The 19094-nt window shown below is 51.6% G+C and overlaps 1 protein-coding gene across 1 annotated transcript; it reads left to right on the plus strand.

The window, feature by feature from the left end:
- Positions 1–951: 951 nt before the first annotated feature.
- Positions 952–18834, plus strand: GUITHDRAFT_136985 (hypothetical protein; the record flags this gene model as incomplete). The annotated part of the gene is made up of 16 exons (XM_005834948.1): positions 952–1469; positions 1579–1614; positions 1708–1742; positions 1783–5416; positions 5498–7841; positions 7888–7974; positions 8020–9597; positions 9720–9809; positions 9860–9910; positions 9957–11108; positions 11161–11575; positions 11627–12828; positions 12885–14063; positions 14112–14348; positions 14397–18551; positions 18604–18834. The coding sequence occupies 16 exons, from the start codon at positions 952–954 to the stop codon at positions 18832–18834; spliced, it is 16944 nt and encodes a 5647-aa protein (XP_005835005.1).
- Positions 18835–19094: the final 260 nt, after the last annotated feature.

Genomic DNA, 19094 nt, shown 5'->3' on the forward strand with positions numbered 1-19094 from the left:
GGCGGCCGCAAAAACTCGCTCTCTGTACCCGGTTCTGTTGGACCCCTACCTGATCATTTACAAACCTTTTGCGGTCTCTTACACCCGTGCGAAGTCTGCTACTACCCACCCTTTGAATGGAATAAAAGTACCTTGCGAGGAGCATCTCCAACAGAGATGATCTTCATGGTGTCGATTAAGGGGTGGGTAGTCAAAGCAGTAGGGGTGTTCAAGTGATACTCCATGAGGAGGGGTCTGTTACCCAGCAACTCACAGTATTTCAATGGGTAGGGCACCACAAGGAAGGGAGAATCTTTTGAACAAGGTAGGGGTGATGAAAACTAGAGGGTAGGGGTCAACGAAGATAAAATAATATAAGTAACCAGCAGCTGATGGGAGGGTAGGGGTCAGTTACCAGCAGATGCTGATGGGAGGGTAGGGGTCAGTTACCAGCAGATGCTGATGGGAGGGTAGGGGTTAATCACCAGCAACTGTTCACTTTGCCGAGTAGGGGTACTTTCAAGTAAATTGAAAGGTACTAGGTGGAAGCCAACATGGATTGCGAGGAACAGGGGGTAGGGTAGCCCTCCCGAGCTGGTGAAGGGAAAGAAGGAAATGCTCGATCCATCAGAAGCGAAGGCAAGAGAAAAGAACGGAGGATAGTGGTGTTGAGAGAAATTCATATCAGACATCAACATACGTGCGATACAATATTGCAGTTGAGAGTTGCTGAAGAGCAAGAAATAAATCATGAATGCTTCTGTCAAGAATTCATGTGGATTTCAGGAGTACCATACTTCTCAAAAAACATTGAGAAAACGAGCTTCAATAATACGATCAGACCAAAAAACTATGATATTATTGATCAGCATGTACATATTAACGGCATCCTGCACGAACATAACAAATCAGACAAACGTAAATTGTACACAAAAGTCAGACAATTCTTCCATAGCTATTGCAACCCAACATATGTTGACAGAACAAAAGGAAGAAAACTTAAACCTGAATCAGATCGCATGTGAAACAAATAACTTTGGTCTATCCTGCCAACAAACCTGTTCCCCCGAGGTGAACTGTACTGGACATGGACGGTGCAGCGGGTGGGACGGGGAGTGCATATGCCTTGAGGGGTGGGGCGGGGCGCGGTGCGGAGAGGCGACGGGAGCGGGAAGCGGAGGGTGCGACGGGGAGCACGGGGGGCCGGGCTGCCTAGCGTGCAGGGCGGGAGAGTACGGGCAGGGGTGCAACGAGTCGTGCAGCGCGAACGCGACGTGCTCGGGGCACGGGCGGTGCGGCGGGTGGGACGGGGAGTGCATATGCCTTGAGGGGTGGGGCGGGGCGCGGTGCGGAGAGGCGACGGGAGCGGGAAGCGGAGGGTGCGACGGGGAGCACGGGGGGCCGGGCTGCCTAGCGTGCAGGGCGGGAGAGTACGGGCAGGGGTGCAACGAGTCGTGCAGCGCGAACGCGACGTGCTCGGGGCACGGGCGGTGCGGCGGGTGGGACGGGGAGTGCATATGCCTTGAGGGTTGGTTTGGAATGTTTTGTTCTGTGCCCTTGTTCAATTTGTCTTCTCCTTTTTGGATGTTGCTGTGACAGGTACCACAATGGATTTTTCAAGCACGCCTATATATGGTTCATCCATGTCATCTTCTAATGGTTCCAATTTTATGGATTTGTTTGGCACAACGAATCATTCATTTATTCTATCAAACGCATCTTTCCCAGGACTGGAATCAACTGCCACGTGGATCTCACAGATAGTAAGTTCGACGACGAACTTAGACACGACGACTGGGGCAGGCGAGGGAGGAGCGTCGTCCACGACCCAGGCGAGTACGCCAGCGCCAAGCACGCCGTCTTGGCAGACAAGTGTTGACGGCTATCTTGTCGGAAATACTTCAAGCGCAGGCATCGAGACATCAGCGACGTGGGAGTCATCGACTAGCACGCCAGTGCCGAGCTCGACAGAGCTATCCAACGTGTCATCAACGTCGACGACGACTGCGATAGACAGCAAGCTGTACACGACGACGGGGGCAGGCGAGGGAGGAGCGTCGTCTACGACCCAGGCGAGTACGCCAGCGCCAAGCACGCCGTCTTGGCAGACAAGTGTTGACGGCTATCTTGTCGGAAATACTTCAAGCGCAGGCATCGAGACATCAGCGACGTGGGAGTCATCGACTAGCACGCCAGTGCCGAGCTCGACAGAGTCGTACAACGTGTCATCAACGTCGACGACGACTGCGATAGACAGCAAGCTGTACACGACGACGGGGGCAGGCGAGGGAGGAGCGTCGTCCACGACCCAGGCGAGTACGCCAGCGCCAAGCACGCCGTCTTGGCAGACAAGTGTTGACGGCTATCTTGTCGGAAATACTTCAAGTGTAGGCATCGAGACATCAGCGACGTGGGAGTCGTCGACTAGCACGCCAGTGCCGAGCTCGACAGAGCTATCCAACGTGTCATCAACGTCGACGACGACTGCGATAGACAGCAAGCTGTACACGACGACGGGGGCAGGCGAGGGAGGAGCGTCGTCCACGACCCAGGCGAGTACGCCAGCGCCAAGCACGCCGTCTTGGCAGACAAGTGTTGACGGCTATCTTGTCGGAAATACTTCAAGCGCAGGCATCGAGACATCAGCGACGTGGGAGTCATCGACTAGCACGCCAGTGCCGAGCTCGACAGAGTCGTACAACGTGTCATCAACGTCGACGACGACTGCGATAGACAGCAAGCTGTACACGACGACAGGAACGTCGTCTACGACCCAGGCGAGTACGCCAGCGCCAAGCACGGCAGTGCCGAGCTCGACAGAGCTATCCAACGTGTCATCAACGTCGACGACGACTGCGATAGACAGCAAGCTGTACACGACGACAGGAACGTCGTCTACGACCCAGGCGAGTACGCCAGCGCCAAGCATGCCTTCTTGGCAGACAAGTGTTGACGGCTATCTTGTCGGAAATACTTCAAGCGCAGGCATCGAGACATCAGCGACGTGGGAGTCGTCGACTAGCACGCCAGTGCCGAGCTCGACAGAGCTATCCAACGTGTCATCAACGTCGACGACGACTGCGATAGACAGCAAGCTGTACACGACGACAGGAACGTCGTCTACGACCCAGGCGAGTACGCCAGCGCCAAGCACGGCAGTGCCGAGCTCGACAGAGTCGTTCAACGTGTCATCAACGTCGACGACGACTGCGATAGACAGCAAGCTGTACACGACGACAGGAGCGTCGTCTACGACCCAGGCGAGTACGCCAGCGCCGAGCTCGACAGAGCCGATCTCGACAGAGCTATCCAACGTGTCATCAACGTCGACGACGACTGCGATAGACAGCAAGCTGTACACGACGACGGGGGCAGGCGAGGGAGGAGCGTCGTCTACGACCCAGGCGAGTACGCCAGCGCCAAGCACGCCGTCTTGGCAGACAAGTGTTGACGGCTATCTTGTCGGAAATACTTCAAGCGCAGGCATCGAGACATCAGCGACGTGGGAGTCGTCGACTAGCACGCCAGTGCCGAGCTCGACAGAGCTATCCAACGTGTCATCAACGTCGACGACGACTGCGATAGACAGCAAGCTGTACACGACGACAGGAGCGTCGTCTACGACCCAGGCGAGTACGCCAGCGCCAAGCTCGACAGAGTCGTTCAACGTGTCATCAACGTCGTCAAATGTGACGAGTGCTATGCAGTTTTTGCTTGAAACAACTCCATCAGGTTCTTCATTCTTCAATTGGACTCAGTTCCTTAGTACAGCTAAACAAGACAACGATTACTTTAGTTCCCTCAAACTGCTTGAGCTTCCGCACGACGAATTGTTTAGGCTTACTGTCCTACAGCCTCAATTCATCAAAGGACTGGAGGCATTTGGTGTTTCATGGAAAGTTTCCATCAGTTTTGGTGGTGGGTCACTTCAGATGTTCCGAAATTTTCCTGTATTGGACAGCAACGGCCTCCTGACTGTAGACACGATTGCATTCCTGAATGGAGACTCTAAATGGATTGTCCAGATCTCGGCTGATCAGCATAATTACACCACGACGCTATTTGAATTGGATATCCACGTCGTTCCAGTCAATGATGCCCCTGCATTTGATATGCCATCCTCGGTCTCCATACTTGAGGACTCTGGTCTTACTCAAATCTCACACTTTGCCACCAATATCAGTGCTGGACCTCTCAATGAGCAGTGGCAGCAGGTATATTTCGTGATGTCTCCTTGGAAGTTCAGTGATGCTTCACACTTCAAACTTGTGCCAATGTTGTTTTCTAACGGTACTCTGCAATTATGGCCAGCCGATGATTACTCTGGTGACACAATATGGAATGTTTCGTTGATGGACAATGGTGGAACTGACAATGGTGGACAAAACATTTCACTTCCCCGGTTGTTGACTGTACTCGTTCTTTCGGTGAATGACATGCCTTACTTTAGCATTCAACCCGTCCTAGTCATTCCATCTAACTCCAATTACATGACAATGGCACGTGTGGTGTTCAATATCAGCTCCGGAGCACTCAACGAGGCGGATCAGACGCTGAGCTTCGACCTTGTGTCTGCTTCAAGGTGGGATAACCTTTCTCTGACGCTGACTCCCAATGGAACCCTCATTCTACAGAACTTCAAGGGTCTTGATGCCAAGGTGGTTGTGTTGGTGACCTTGACTGACGATGGTCTGATGGCTGCAAACGACTCTCTGACATCACAACCGCGAAACTTGACGATTTACTTCGTGGCATCACCGCCGCCACCGTCTACCTTGATGTCATACAAGAAAGACTTCGCCATTGTCGAAGTGGTGTGGACTCATGGATGGATTGAAGACAGCTATAGTGGAATTTCGAACCAATTCAATTTTTCTTTTGTTGTCACCATTGTAGAGTGTAAAACAGATGCTTGTGTGCCTTCAGAGCTTTCCGTCAGTCCTAGGGATTGCTCGAACGGATCTTGTATTATAGATTTAAGGCTGACAAGCTGGAAGAGCTTTTACAGCGTTTCAGTTCAAGCAAAGAACCTCGTTGGATCCAGTTCTCCGCAGTCAGTCAAGTTTGCGGGCACTTTTGCGATTGATGTATCTTTACCTTTCATTAGCTCTCTTCAGTTCAACTTCAGCTCAACAGCATCCGAATCAATTCTTCTTGTGCACCTTCTTCCCCCTGAAAGCAACAACAGCGGATCACAGCACATCACTGAATATGAATTCGAACTTTGCCGTGCAATTGCAGACGTGAATGAGTCAGATTGCGTCTCCTTCACTGAAATCAATCCACACAGTGAGACTCAAACCTCGGACTACACCTTCACTTTCCTTATCTCGTGGTTGAACTATAGAGAGTCTGAATTCTTCGTGAAAAATTCATCTCGTAAAATTTTGCTCATCAGAGGGCAGAACGTGTCCATCAGAGCAAGGGCGATTTACAGGTGTGTAATACTTGTCTTTTCCTTGCATGAATGTTGTTTTTTCACTTTTACTTAGAATCTTGTTTTGATTTTGTTTGGCAGCATTATCATAGGGCCATGGTCATTTCCATACAACTTTCGAGTTGCGGGGAAGCCCAATTCTACCATTGGATTGTCAACGAGAGAGACTGATGCCGTTCATGTCCTATTGACATGGAGTCTTCCTGCTGACACTGGGTATGGAGATGAGGCAATGCCGCTGACCTGTTTTCAGATCACAGCAGCTACTTGTGCAGACATGAGCGAGCGATGTGTGGTGTGGAGAAAGTGTCTGGATCTGCAGTTTCTTTTGACCGCTGATGGTCAATTCCAGTACTCCTTTACAAATACTTCGTTGAAGAACCCAGGAACTTACTTCTTCATGGTGTGCCCAGTAAATGAGCTCGGCCCTGCGGTTGATTGCGAGACGTCGAAGTCGGACTTTAACATCCTGCCAGTTATCTTTTCACCGTCATCTGTCCCAGTCTACTTCATTCTGCGTAATTCAACCACAAGGACTTTTGATGTGTGGTCAGGAGATCAGGTGACAAAGGACTTGAGTTTGATACTGACAAGCTTGCCACTCCAACTGTCTTGGGAGGAATTGGCTATCTCTCTTGTCATCCCCAACCTGACAATCTCACTTAATGCCACGGACTGGGCATTTGACCTGAGATCTGCTTTTTTCACCATCCACCTTAGTCGAATCCTTGGCAGTCAAGTTTTGTTCTCAGCATTCGCAAACTCGGTGAAGGGAAACTTGCAAGTATCTATTAAGCAGAATCCATGGAAAAGAGTGGCTTTACCCATTGAGATCAATACAGGGTACCCCCAGATCGTCTTTGAAAGCATCAGTCCGTCTTCGGGAGAGATGGCGGGAGGTTATTTTGTGAATATCCAGTTGAGGGATTTTCTGGGGCCAAGGACCAGGTATTCTGCTGGACTGTACAATCTGTACACCGCAAGCATCTCAACAATCCAAGTTTTCTTTCGATCGGATGGTGTGTATAGGCAATCTCAATACTTCACTCTCACTAAACAGACCGCGGGAACTTCCAACTCTTATGATTTGTTCGTACTCTCCATTTTTGTGCCTGTGGCTGCTAAAGAGGGAGTTGCCGACATCGTGATGTACATATCAGGAAACCTTGCTGTCGCAAGTGACATTTCTTTCCTGTTCGTTGGCATGAGCATAGTATCTGTCTCACCAAACTCCGGCATGATTAACCCTGGATCTGCCGGTCAGTCAATAAGCATGGTCATCAACGGTGCCACAAGTGCAATCTCTCTCAACATTTCCCTCGCAGGTGTAAACTGTAAAGTCAACGGCTGGGTGATCCTTGGAACAAAGGTCTCTATTGACGTCCTTCTCCCTGAATTGCCCACGTCAAAAGCTGGAGACTTGGAGTTAGTGGTCAAATACCCAGGAGGAAAGCTAAATAGTACCTGGAACTACATTCTTCCTCCTTCACCTTACATCGTGTACTCCTCCTTTGCCATCGATGGTGTCTCGAAGTTTTGGCTACAAACCGGAAAGTCTCACGTGATTTCGTTCCAAATCAAGAACCTCAGACCGAAGTATGGGTGGTCCTTTGACAATCTCCAACTCATTGTAGAGAGGGAGTACAATTGCACGTTTCAGAACGTTGGGGATTCGGTCCTTGTGAATTTCGCGATCGAAGCTTTGCAGGCAGGCGACAGGATCCCTTTGAGTGTAGTTGTGTTCTATCAGTCAGAAAGGGTTGGGGAGGTAACGACCTCAGACTTTCCATCCGGTCAAAGCAAAGTCCTACTAGAATTCCGACAAGGATTCACCCCTGCCGTCGTAGACTACTTGCCGAGTGAAGGTCCTTCTCGAGGAGGAACTTTCGTCGTCATGGGAATCACAAAGATTGGAGCGTTCACTTCGCAAGGATATCAGATTCTTCCGGAAGTCAGGGTTGGCTCTGATTCTGTTCCCGTCACGAGTTTCTGGTTGATCCCTCTTCAAAGCTGGATCAATCAAGACAGCACCTACAACCAGATCATGGTCTCATCTAATGTTTGGAACAACATGACCAACACGACTCGGACCCTGTTTTCGAAGTACAAGAACGTTATCACGACCTCGGAACAATACGTCCAGAATGAACTCATGACGGATGCTTCTGTCATGAAAGATTATATGATAATGGTCCTCAAGACACCACAACTGAACGTGACCAAACAAACGCGCGCTTTGATTACAATATCTTTTGGAAACAATTTCAATTTTAGCATCTCTGCAAACTTCACATACGTGCCTGACAACTTGAATGACCCGATCAAGGTCAACAGCATATCCACAGACTCAAACTCGCTCAGTTGCAGTTTGGAAGGAGGATGTACTGTACGAGCAAGCTTGTCGAACTTTCCTATCGTTTACACTGTGAGGTTACGATCTATCTCTTGCTTGCTTATTAACGAGAACTCAGGTGAAAGACTTGGTCGTGCAGATGGACGTCCGAATTTGGCCCCTGTTGATCCTGTCGGATTCTTCGGAAACTCAGATTGAGTTTCAGGTACGGATCATCATTTAGATTTTAATCGTAATGCTACATGCACAGGTCCCACAAGCATCCAAAGAAGGAGTCACTTCGATCATTATCAGATCATCTTTCTCTTCTCAGAACGCTGTGGCGATCCCTTTCACTTACATCGATACGAACAAGCCCGAGATCTCCTATACAAGCCCAACATGGAGTTACTCTGATGGCGGGCAGATGGTCACAATTTTCCTGAGCAAACTTCCGTCGTCTATCCCTCAAAACGAGTTCTACGTGAACGTGCAGGGCAGCTTGAATAGCGTCTTGTTGAACTACAGCAGCTTTACTGTTGGATCAGTTGGCTCGATCGTAGGGAAAATCACCTTTATATTACCAGCATGTCAACCTGGACCAGTCAGCGTTTCTGTAAAGGCGGCTCAGAAGGTTTCGAATTCTTTAGTTCTGCAATGCCAAGCAATCCCGACGACTCCGCCTCTTGTCGACTCATTCAAACGAGAAAATCAATGTACGAAGCAAGAAATCGTCCAAGTAAAACTCAAGAATTTTAGGGTTGTGAGTGGTCCAAGCGAAGTTGCGTTATCGTTTGCTCAGAACACTAACGTCAGTGCCAGCACAATCCCAAATTTCATGGTCATGTCAGACTTGTCGAATACTTTCATGCAGTTTCCATATGACGCTACACAATATAGTTCAGGAAACGTGAAGGTCTGGGCAACTAGACAGCCGAACTTCATGATCGCTTTGAGCACACCATGCGTTGTACAACAAGCAATCACGCTGAGCTACGTCATTCCTTCCTGGGTTTATTCGGCTCGATCCACCAAGATGATGGCGGCCATCAATGATTATGGTATCTACACCAACATCACACAGATCAAAGTGTTGTCCACCCTAAACGCAACCACATCTTCAGTGGTTTTCAACCGAGTCATCTCTGGTGGGGAGAATCTTTTGATGGTGAATTTCATCCTCATCGCAAATTTGGCTCAAGAGCACAATCTGACAGTGATTGGTTGCAACCTCGGGGTTTGTAACAAGAAGATTCTAGAGTTTCAAGTTTCAGTGCGGACAGACTTGAACCCAGTAGTGAGCAATTTTAATCCTCAATCGTGCAGATTTTATGGAGGAACTGAAATGGCCATCGAAGTCGACAACTTGGATCAGAACATCACCTCCGTCCTTGTTGACTTTGGGAAGAATGTTTCGGCAAAATCGATTCAAGTCCTTGACAAGAGCACAAAGAAGAGTTTAGTGAAAGTTGATATTCCTTCAACTAATTATCCCAAAACAATTCTACTGTCTCTTTTCATCTTGTCACCTATCAAGCAGTGGAAGATAGCTTTCCCGACTCAGTTTGAGTACGCTGTTGCACCATTGCCCGCGATCCTCAAATTGTTCCCGACAGAAGCATATGTGGAAACTTCTTCAAACATCAGGGTGCTTATTCAGAATTTTCCTCCTGTCTCTTCGCCCTCGGACTTCGTCATACAATTTCTGATGAATGACGGCACAATGTTGAGTACTGCGGTGCAGCGATTGGAACTGAAGGCTCAAGCCACTTCTGACCTGCCAAACGTGCAAATAGACTTCCAGTCGCCAAATCAGAATCAAGCACAAACAGGTTTGGCAAACATGAAGGTGAAACATGCTCTCTATTCAAACAGGCAAGTGCATCGTTATTGACCAGTTTATGTTTTTGACTTGAGTGCCACAGTTTTGTCTCTTCTCCGTTCAGCTTTGTGGCTTTGTCTGAACCCAAGATTGTTAAGATTGAGTTGTTGGATTCTTCACCTGTATTGTCGTCAAGAGCCATGGGAGGGTTGAACGTCCCCATGTCAAAAGCAAGCCAGGTACATCAATCATCAACCAGATTGCTGTTTGTTTACTTGTTGATTCCTAGATACGAATCGTCGCAGAGAACGTGGTCGCATCCGCTCAGTACTCCGCAAAGGTGCGTTTGGACTGCAAAAGAGTAATTGAAATTGACGTCTTGGCAGGTTTTTTTGCAGGATAGTCTTGTTACGATTGTACATTCTTCCGTAGACCAAATTGCAAATTCTGGAGCTTTCATCATCATTGTGCCGCCAAGTGACTCGGCATCATCGGTGTTGGGGTTTGTCTCTACGACAGGCTTGCCAACTAGTCAGTCATGTTCGACTTCATGTTGTTCGAGGCAGAGCTGCTTGCAGGAATGCGGCTCTGGATTCGTCTGCTTCTCACTTTCTTACTACGACGATATCCAGCCGACAGTCGAGATTTTGACCGATGCTCAGGGTCCAGATGTTGGCGGTGACTTCGTAGACGTCATTGTATATCGCTATCCTACAATTGGCAGCGCAAATGATGTTTCGGTGACTTTCACTGACAGCTCCGGGCAAATCTTTGCTTTCGGCACCGTCTTCCTGTTGTACTCCAACGATCAAGAGACGAAGTTGTCGATCAAGACCCCAGCAGTGAATCTGAATGGGCTCGCTTCCAACGTCTTTGACGTCTCCATCTTGGGACCGGTTGACCTCACCCTTCAATACACTTACGTCGCTACTTCACCCTTGGTCGTGTCAGGATCTGTACTTCCATCCCAAGGAAAGTCTAGCGGAGGAGTAGAAGTGTATCTTCAGATCATGTACTTCCCGTTTCCATCTCAGGTTTCAGTCAGTTTTGCAGGAAACCTCCTCGACGACACAGCTGTGACAGTGGATGCTTCATCCACGCCTGTCAAGACTGTGCTCAGCTTCGTCACTCCACAGACACAGCCGGGAAGTGTTCTAGTCACAGTGTTTCCTAGCACATGCCCTCTGCCGTGCGTGGATGCCGTGACATTTGACTTCAATCAAATCAGCGAAGCGCAAGTAGCTCTCGTTCCCCCGGTGCCTGTCTCATGCCCGAACAAAAACTCGTTGGTTCCTCCAATCATCTTGGGCAACTTTCCAAGCGGATATGATGTAGCGAGCATGACTGTGACTGTGATCGATGGAGGCGGCACGAGGTTTCCTTCATCAGTTTCTTCAACGCAGCGGATTGATGCAGCAAGCGTTCAGATCTCTGTGACCTTGCCTCAGAATTTGATGCCTGGACAACACACGGTCGAGCTGCAGTTTCAACCTGTTTCTGCAGTCATCTTGACCTTTACCATTGACATTTACGACCCGGTGAGATGTCTAGAGCTCCCAGGCTCTTCTTCCTCTGACTTTGTTTTCGCAGACTTCTGTCCGCTTGCTCGGCATCGATCCAGTTGCATTGCCGACCTCCTTCTTCCTATGGGGAAGAGCTGTCGCAGTCGATGTCTTGGTTTCGGTGCTGTGCGCCAACTGCCCTCAGGGGCTGAAGACTACTGACGTAACGGCCATGTATGACGGCAATATGGTCAGCCTGCTTTCGATCCGAGATGTCTCCTCGTGTTCTCCGTCTGCTATCGACTGCAATCGAACTTCCTTCCAAGTCCAGCTCAGCTCTGGTCTCACCGCAGGGTCAAAGTCCCTCATCATCACTAGCAACCTGGCCAAGTTCCAGTTGACCACGGCGATCTCGTCGCAAGAGTCCTGCAATTGGGACTCGTACTGCAACTCGTTCGCGTTGACCAGCGACGCTCTCTCTCTGCTAGATAGACCGATATCGGGTGAGCTTGTTCCTGCCCTGACCTTGTGCTCTTACTCACAGACTTGAGTAGGTCAGACATGTAGCTTGCAATTCTGCATCGCGTCGCATGACATTCCGGACTTGAGCATACTCTCCGCCTCGCCGTCTTCAGGACCAGAAGCTGGAGGAACCTCTGTGAAGATTCAGCTGCAGTCCCTCAACGCGATGGATACATCAGACATCTTCGTGACATGCAACAATCAATTCATCAGCGTAGACAGGCTGGACTACAGCAACAAGGTCATCTACATATCGACACCGTCATATGACGGCAGCAAGAGGTCAGTAGTGATCACGGTCAAGTCAACAGGAGGAGCTGTAAGGTCTGCATCCTTTACCTTCACTTATGTCGGGAGTGGACCGCTGACGGTGCTGTCTGTGTCTGCTCGTGAGGTAGCACGTTCCATGGATCTCGATGTCCTCGTCTCGTTGAAGAACTTCCCCAAGCTTGACTTTCCCTTCAACAAGTCGAGGGTTTCGTTCGTCTTGCAGGACTTCGACGTGAGAATCATCGCGAGCTCGATCGTCAGCTCCACTTCTGATGGCACTGTGGCAGCCCTGAAAGTGTCTCCCATTCAAAACGGTCAATGGCCGATGGGATACTTGCAAGTGAGGGTGTTTGAGACTTCAAGTGCTGGTCAGAACGAAGCAACTTTCAAAGTTCTGGTTATCGATGATCCTACCCCAACCGTCAGCTCCATCTCTCCTGAAGAGATAGATTGCTCAGTCTCAAATAATTTCGTTCTTGGTATCAAAAATCTCCCTCCGCTTGTGCGATCGACGGACCTCATTGTGTATGTGGATCAATACCCGATGACGGTCAATCTGTTCCAGTCGCAAGGCCTCGTTGCAACCGTGAAATTGGGTCTCAGCGCAATCCCGTCCTGTAAGATTGGAAACAACATCCTGAGCATACGTTCCCTTACCGACAGTCGAATCAACATCAACACAACTGTTGCGTTCAAGGCGAACACATCTTCCAAGCTTCTTCTGTATCAGCCAACATCTTTCTACCTGGGGCAAAGTCGAGATGTGGAGATCTATCTCGACAACTTTCCCTCGGCTGCATGTGTTGACTGCGTGCAAGAAGCTTACCAGTCCTTGTTTGTCTGTGACGGGAAAAACGGAACGTTGAAAAGCGTGAGGGTGTCTCAAGGAAAGACTATCATTGTTGCCACTCTTCCCTTGTTCAAGTTTCCTGGGACAATCAGCTGTTCGCTCTCCTCATCAACGGTAGGCTGATGAAAACTCTCTCCATGGTTTTTCTTGCCTTTGACTTTTCTTTGCAGAATTCGGTTGCCTTCCAGGTCAGCTTGGTCCCGCCCAGCGTTACCATCTCCCCTATCGATGGACCTCAGAGTGGAGGGTCGCAGATCACCGTCGTTGCCGTTGGGTTTGACGCAACACTTCCAGAGCAGCTTGCCATTACAGTGGGGGGCTCAACAGCTAATATTGTGAGCGTACAGCCCACGTTCTACCAGCAGGTGTTTCCTGCTGTTAGAGTTGTTGCTGTTGCTCCTACTGCCCCCAACGTCGGAGTAGTCAGTTGCTCCATCTCCTCTATCTCCGCACTTTCTCAGCAGTCCTTCACTTTCCAGTACTTTCAGCTTCCTTCCATTGATTGGGTTCGTCCTAACGTGGCTACTGTGAACGGCAAAACCAAATCAGCCGATGGCCGGAGTGCAAGGTTCAAACTTTCAAACTTTCCACCTCTGAATGGACCCGAAGACCTGGTGGTTCTGTTTGACGGCATGGAGTGTATCAGCACCTCCTGCTACGTTGCGGACATTCAAAGCGCGTCGGATCACTACATAGTTACCGTGCGAGTGCCGCCGAGGTCAAGCGGAGACAAGGTTGTGTCTTTCGCCTTCCGAAACTCCTTGCAATCCTCAGCCATCCGATCTAACAGAGTTGCAACCACAACATTCCAGTACGTCAAACCATCACCAGCCATTTCATCCATACTTTGGTGTGCTGTCTGTAACACTGGCGACGCTTGCATGCTGTATCGTCGATGCGGCGACTCTTCCTCCCCTCTCGTGTCAGAAGCAGACTCGAACGGGAAGGGCGTCGTCACGTTTGTGGTTGACAATCAAGAGTTTGCCTCGGGGGCGTCAGCGTCGGCTTCTTTGAACAACGTGGCGTACCTGCAGTTTCAACGGGTCGCTTTCGCCGCATCGGATGGCTCGCGTTTGGAGCTCGAGTTCAAGATGCCCAAGTTGAGCATGTCAGGACAGCTTTCGGGTGAACTGACGTTGAACAATCTCGGCTTGACCGTCAACATTCCGTTCCAAATCAAGCTCTTCAACAGTCAGATCTTGATCTCCTGCTACGAGGACGTCTACTCCATTTGTGCTGGCAGTTACACAGGCCCAGGGCCCGTCAAGGTCCGATTGACAAACTTCCCGTATTCCCAAGGAGGACTCAGTTTCGTCGATTCGATCGTCGTCACTTTCGGCTACGTGCAGGTATGCACGTTGTGGCTGACCACATAGACTCTGACAGGCGTCTTGCAGGCAACTTCACTCCGCCTCTTGAGCTTCAACATGACAGACGCAGTGTTGGAGGTTCAACCCCCGACATGCTCCAACTGCCCCTTTTCCAACGGAAGGAGCTCGGTGGACCTGTCAGTTGCTCTCCGAGCTGATTCTTCGACCAAAGCCACGACGACCTACAGCTACTGGAAGGCGCCAGAGGTCACAAGCGCCTCGTTCGATTCCAAGGGGATATCGATATCCGTCTTATTCGATCAGGTCTGTGCTGAGTTGGAATGACTGAAGAGTGTTGACGCATCTCCGCAGGCTGTGAGGGTGGTAGACGCCAGTGGCAGCAGCTCTTGCCCTCTGCTCGACGAGACCATGAGATCTCTTGGAGGCAGCGCTCAATGCTCGTGGACGACTTCAAGTCAGCTGCAGATCAGTCTCGACAGCACAGCTTCTGTTGTCCCAGGCTCGGTCTTGAGGTTTCAGGACGGAGCTCTCGCGCCGATTTACGAATTCGAATCCAACAGGCTCTTGTCCTCGACTGTGAAGGCTCCAGCATTTCCAGTTGCGCTCTCCGTCTCCCTCAAAGGTCCTTCCACCGTCGACGCCTGCTCACCTTTGCAGCTGCAAGCCGAGGCTTCAAGTCAGCGGCCTGTGCTCTTCAGCTGGGACTGCAGCAACGACGATGCGCTCAAGTCTGCCATCTCGGGAGTTACGAGCAGTAACCTGACGTTCACGGCCGGAACTCCAGAGCTGCAAGTGTTCGACAAGACCTACGTATTGTCGGTAACCGCCACTGACTTCTTGGGAACCGTTTCAAAACCCGTCACGCTGAGGGTATTGAAGCGACGAGCTCCGTCTCCCGTCATCTCTTTCTCACCGCCCTACATCTCCACCACTCAGAATGCAGATGTCAAGGTCTTGGCTGAGATTCAGTTCTCCTCCTGCCCGGTAGAGCAGTCTGGCTTTCAATTTGCGTGGGGTCAGACGGCAGGGCCGTCAGTTGATCCCCAATACTTCAACTCATCTCTGCCCCAGCTCTACATCCCTGCTGGAGTGCTTAAAGCCGGCAGCTCTTACGTCTTCGAGTTCACAGCGAGCATGACGGTAGATGCCTCTAGAACTGCCAAGGGCTCCATCACTGTCGACGTTCGCAACCAGCAGCTCGTCGCTCTCATCTCGGGAGGCTCGCACATCCAGTCGTCATCCCTTCGCAACTTGGTCTTGGACGCGTCGTCGTCACGAGATCCTGATCAGAGCTCTACAGCAGCTTCTGGCCTCGTCTTCTCCTGGACTTGCTCGGTTTGGGATGGTTTCTCCGCGCAAGGCTGCAGAGATTCGAACAACAACGTGCTCAGCCTCCCCTCGTCCTCCATCGTCACCATCGCGCCTGGCACGTTGCCGGTGCTGGCGGGCATGGAGTACATCTTCAACGTCACAGTGAGCCTGCCCAACCGCATCCCCACGTCCTTCTCGATGCCAGTCACCCTCTACGAGGAGCCCATCCCCACCGCCAGCATCGACTTCCAGGGAGGCACCAGAGGAGCCGATGGCTCTCTTTATGTCGCCAGCGTGGGACGAAAGCTCTTCTCGGGCGCCTGCGACCCGGCATCCTCCTCCTACCAGTGGGCCATGATGGCGGATTCAGTCAGCGTGCCCATAGGCAACGACACGTCCAACTTCCCGATGGGAGCTCAGGGACCGACGTTCATCGTTGCCTCCGACTACTTCCTTCCCGCAGTCTCTTACAGCCTCTCGCTCACTTGCTCGGCCAACGGCTTCGTGGGCCGCGCGTTCCTGTCCATGTCGGTCCTGCAGCCTCCGTATGGTGGGGCCTGTGAGGTGTGCGTGTATGATGACGCGGCAGGAGCTTGTCAGGCGGGCTCAGCAGGAACCGTCTCCTTCTCTCCATTTGAAACCGTCAGGTTCTACTGCAGCGGATGGGCGAGCAGCAACGAACCTCTGCAGTATCGCTTCGGGGTTTCTTACAACGAGGGGACAGAAACCGACTGGCAGGCTTACTCCACCGCCTCCTACAACGACATCCCATGCATCAAGGCGGGAACGATGTTGCTGCTGGTGCAGCTGAAAGACGCCCTGGGCTCCGAGAACAGCATGGTAAGAGCGCCAGGCAGGATAGGATCCGTCACCAGCTGGAAGAGAGTCCGTGTGTCGAATGGAAGGGAAAGAGGAAGAAGGTTGTTGTCCAACCAGACGGGCCTGGACTGGACGAAGCTGGGAGGCATGATCACCTCAGCCATTCGACGAGGCCAGTGGGACGAGAGCTCACTGCTCATCGGAGCTGGTTCGGAACAAGCCTCGTTGGAGTTGGACTCAGGGATCCTTGACTACAGCTCGTGGCTCAAGTCCACGGAGACTCTGATCTCCAGCCTAGTCAGCGCAGCCAACATTGCCTTCTTTGACCCTGCGACTGCTTGCCAAGCTTTGAACATCGGAAAGAACCTTCTGAAACAAATCCCTTCCCTATCTTCGGAAGACATCACCAAAGTTACCTCACTAGTCAAGACGATGATCGACTCCAAGACCCTGTTCTCAGTCAAAACCCAGTTCGTCTGCGGTGAATCAGCTCTGTCGCTCTACTCGTCGCTCTTTCAGATCTTACAGGCGCAGGCTGCCAATCAGACGTGGGTGGCCGCGTCGGTCATGAATAGCTTTGAGCAAGCGATGTACAAGCTCATGAAGTTGCAGTCAGCCTCGTTGTGGCCCGGAGAATCTCCCATCACCATCTCCACCAACACCTCCCAGTACAAGATCACCAGGATGTACGCCAAGAACGTCGACAAATTCGCTTCCACCGTCGGCCTTACAGGGGAGTTCGCGTTTCCCGATAACCTCCAGCAGAGCCTCCAGCTAGGAGACAACGTGGTCATTGATGTGCATAGCGACGTGATGAGCAATGCTGTAGACATGGAGCCCTGGCGGCCGGTGTCGCCGCTGGTTTCTCTTTCCCTCTCCCTCTCGCAGGACCTGGTCCCCTTGAAGGTCAGGAACCTGAGTGCTCCCATCCTCTTCGACCTCCCCGTCCTCACGGCGAGCGATAGCTACCTCTGCGTATACTGGAACGGCAGCGGGTACTCAGGGATCGGCTGTCGGGTGGAGCGAGTCAACGTTGGGACGGTGACTTGCGCTTGCAACCACCTGACCTCCTTCACGCTGCTGCCGCCTGTCGAGCTTCAACCCTTGTCCCCTCTCTCCTCCGTGCCGACCCCGACCTTCACTGTCACTCAGGAGTCCAACGGCGACTCCCAGTACGTCGGTTACGTCGCCGTTAGGATCCGCTGCAATGCATCGCAAGCCTACATCAACTGGACAGTTGACTCGGTAACTCCAACGTGTCTCGTGCAGACATCACTCAACTCCACCTGGTCGTCGGCGCTCCCAACGCAGCTTGCTGACGTCACCGTGTACATCACGACCAACACGACTCTCAAGGCAGTCGCCTGCATCGATGGGCATGCCAGCGAGTTTGCCGAGCAGTCCTTCCACGTTCTCCCAACCACGGAGCTGCTGCTGCGCCTGAGCTTCTCTGGCGTCTCGACCACTCAGCTCACAGATGCTGTGCTGAACCAGCTCAAAATTTTGATAGCGAAAGACCTTGGAATGCCCTCCTCGTTGTTGACCTTGAAGGACATGGCGACGGCATGGGTTCGAGCTCTGCACAACTACAAGCGAAGTCTGCACGCTGTCGTCGTCTTGGAGTGGGCAGTGATTCCTCTTTCTCCTCAGTTCGCGGTTTCCTTCCAGCAGCTGGTGGAGGGTGTGGGAGCCTCTGGCTTCAGCTCCATCTTTCAGCAGGTCGGCATCCAGGTCTCCGTGGTCAAGTTGGAAGTCGGGAAGCAAGGGAACATGACAGAGGTGCAGCTTTCTCCTGTCAGCACTACTCCGATAGCAGGAGCAGGAGCAGGAGCAGGGGGAGCAGGAGCAGGGGGAGCAGGAGCAGCAGGAGCAGGAGCAGGAGGAGCAGCATCGACACCGCCAGGGGTGGACAAGACAGCAGTGCCGTCGGGGAGCAGCTCGTCTTCGAATGAGAGCACCATGTGGATCGTGATCTACACGTGCAGCGCTGTGACCCTCTTCGCCGTGCTCTTGGCCTTGAAGAGGTACAGGAGGTACGTGCGAGACAAGAACAAGTCCAAAGTCGCCCCAACTGAGGACTCCTCGACCCCTGCCGATGCTCCTTCCGAGACTCAAAGGGACGAGGACACGACGGCAGCGATGGAGGAGGATGAAGACATGCCCGAGATCCTCGTGACTCGAGCTGGTAGCTCTGGTTTCACGGCGAACGTGCTGGTGCAGCAGCTGTCGGAGGAGGGAGGAGGGGAGGGAGGAAGAGGAGAAGAGCAGGAGGGAGCAGCAGCTTCACACCATGGAGTGGTTGACGCGAGCGGCAGACAGAGGAGGAAGTCAAAGATAGCAGGGCGGTACAAGACGAACATCAGGAAGATCTTAGAGGTGAGTTGCGTCAACGCACTTGCGAGATGTCAGCTGACTGATGCTCTTGCAGGAGATCAAAGACGGCAACAAGGTAGAGCCTGAAGAAGCAGCTGGGGGTGAGGTGGACTTGCTGTCCAGCTACTCTCTCCCTCAGGTGGACGAGGAGGTTGCAGACAAACAGACGCAGGAGGCGGAGGAGAAGCTGACGCCTATCGCTTCTGCTTGGACCGAAATCGCAGAGAGCAACAAAGATGATGACGCGACGAATGCCGTTGTGCCCTTCGAGAGGGACAGAGCTTAGGTCAAACCCTCGACTACATTAGATTAGATTAGATCAGATTAGATTAGATTAGATTGGAGTTCAATTTAGAGCTGAAGCCAATTTTTACTTTGTACAGTATGAAAGAATTCTCTTATACATGAGGGAGTGACCAGTTTACACAAGGAAAGGAGGGAGGAGAGGATAGGGAGAAGAAAAGCAGGGAAGGAGACGGGGGGAAGGGGGAGGGGTGAGGGGGTGGAAGGGAAGGACGGGAGAAAGAGGGATTGCTCTACTCTCCT

This window comes from Guillardia theta, assembly GCF_000315625.1.
Source record: "Guillardia theta CCMP2712 unplaced genomic scaffold GUITHscaffold_23, whole genome shotgun sequence".
NCBI lineage: Eukaryota > Cryptophyceae > Pyrenomonadales > Geminigeraceae > Guillardia > Guillardia theta.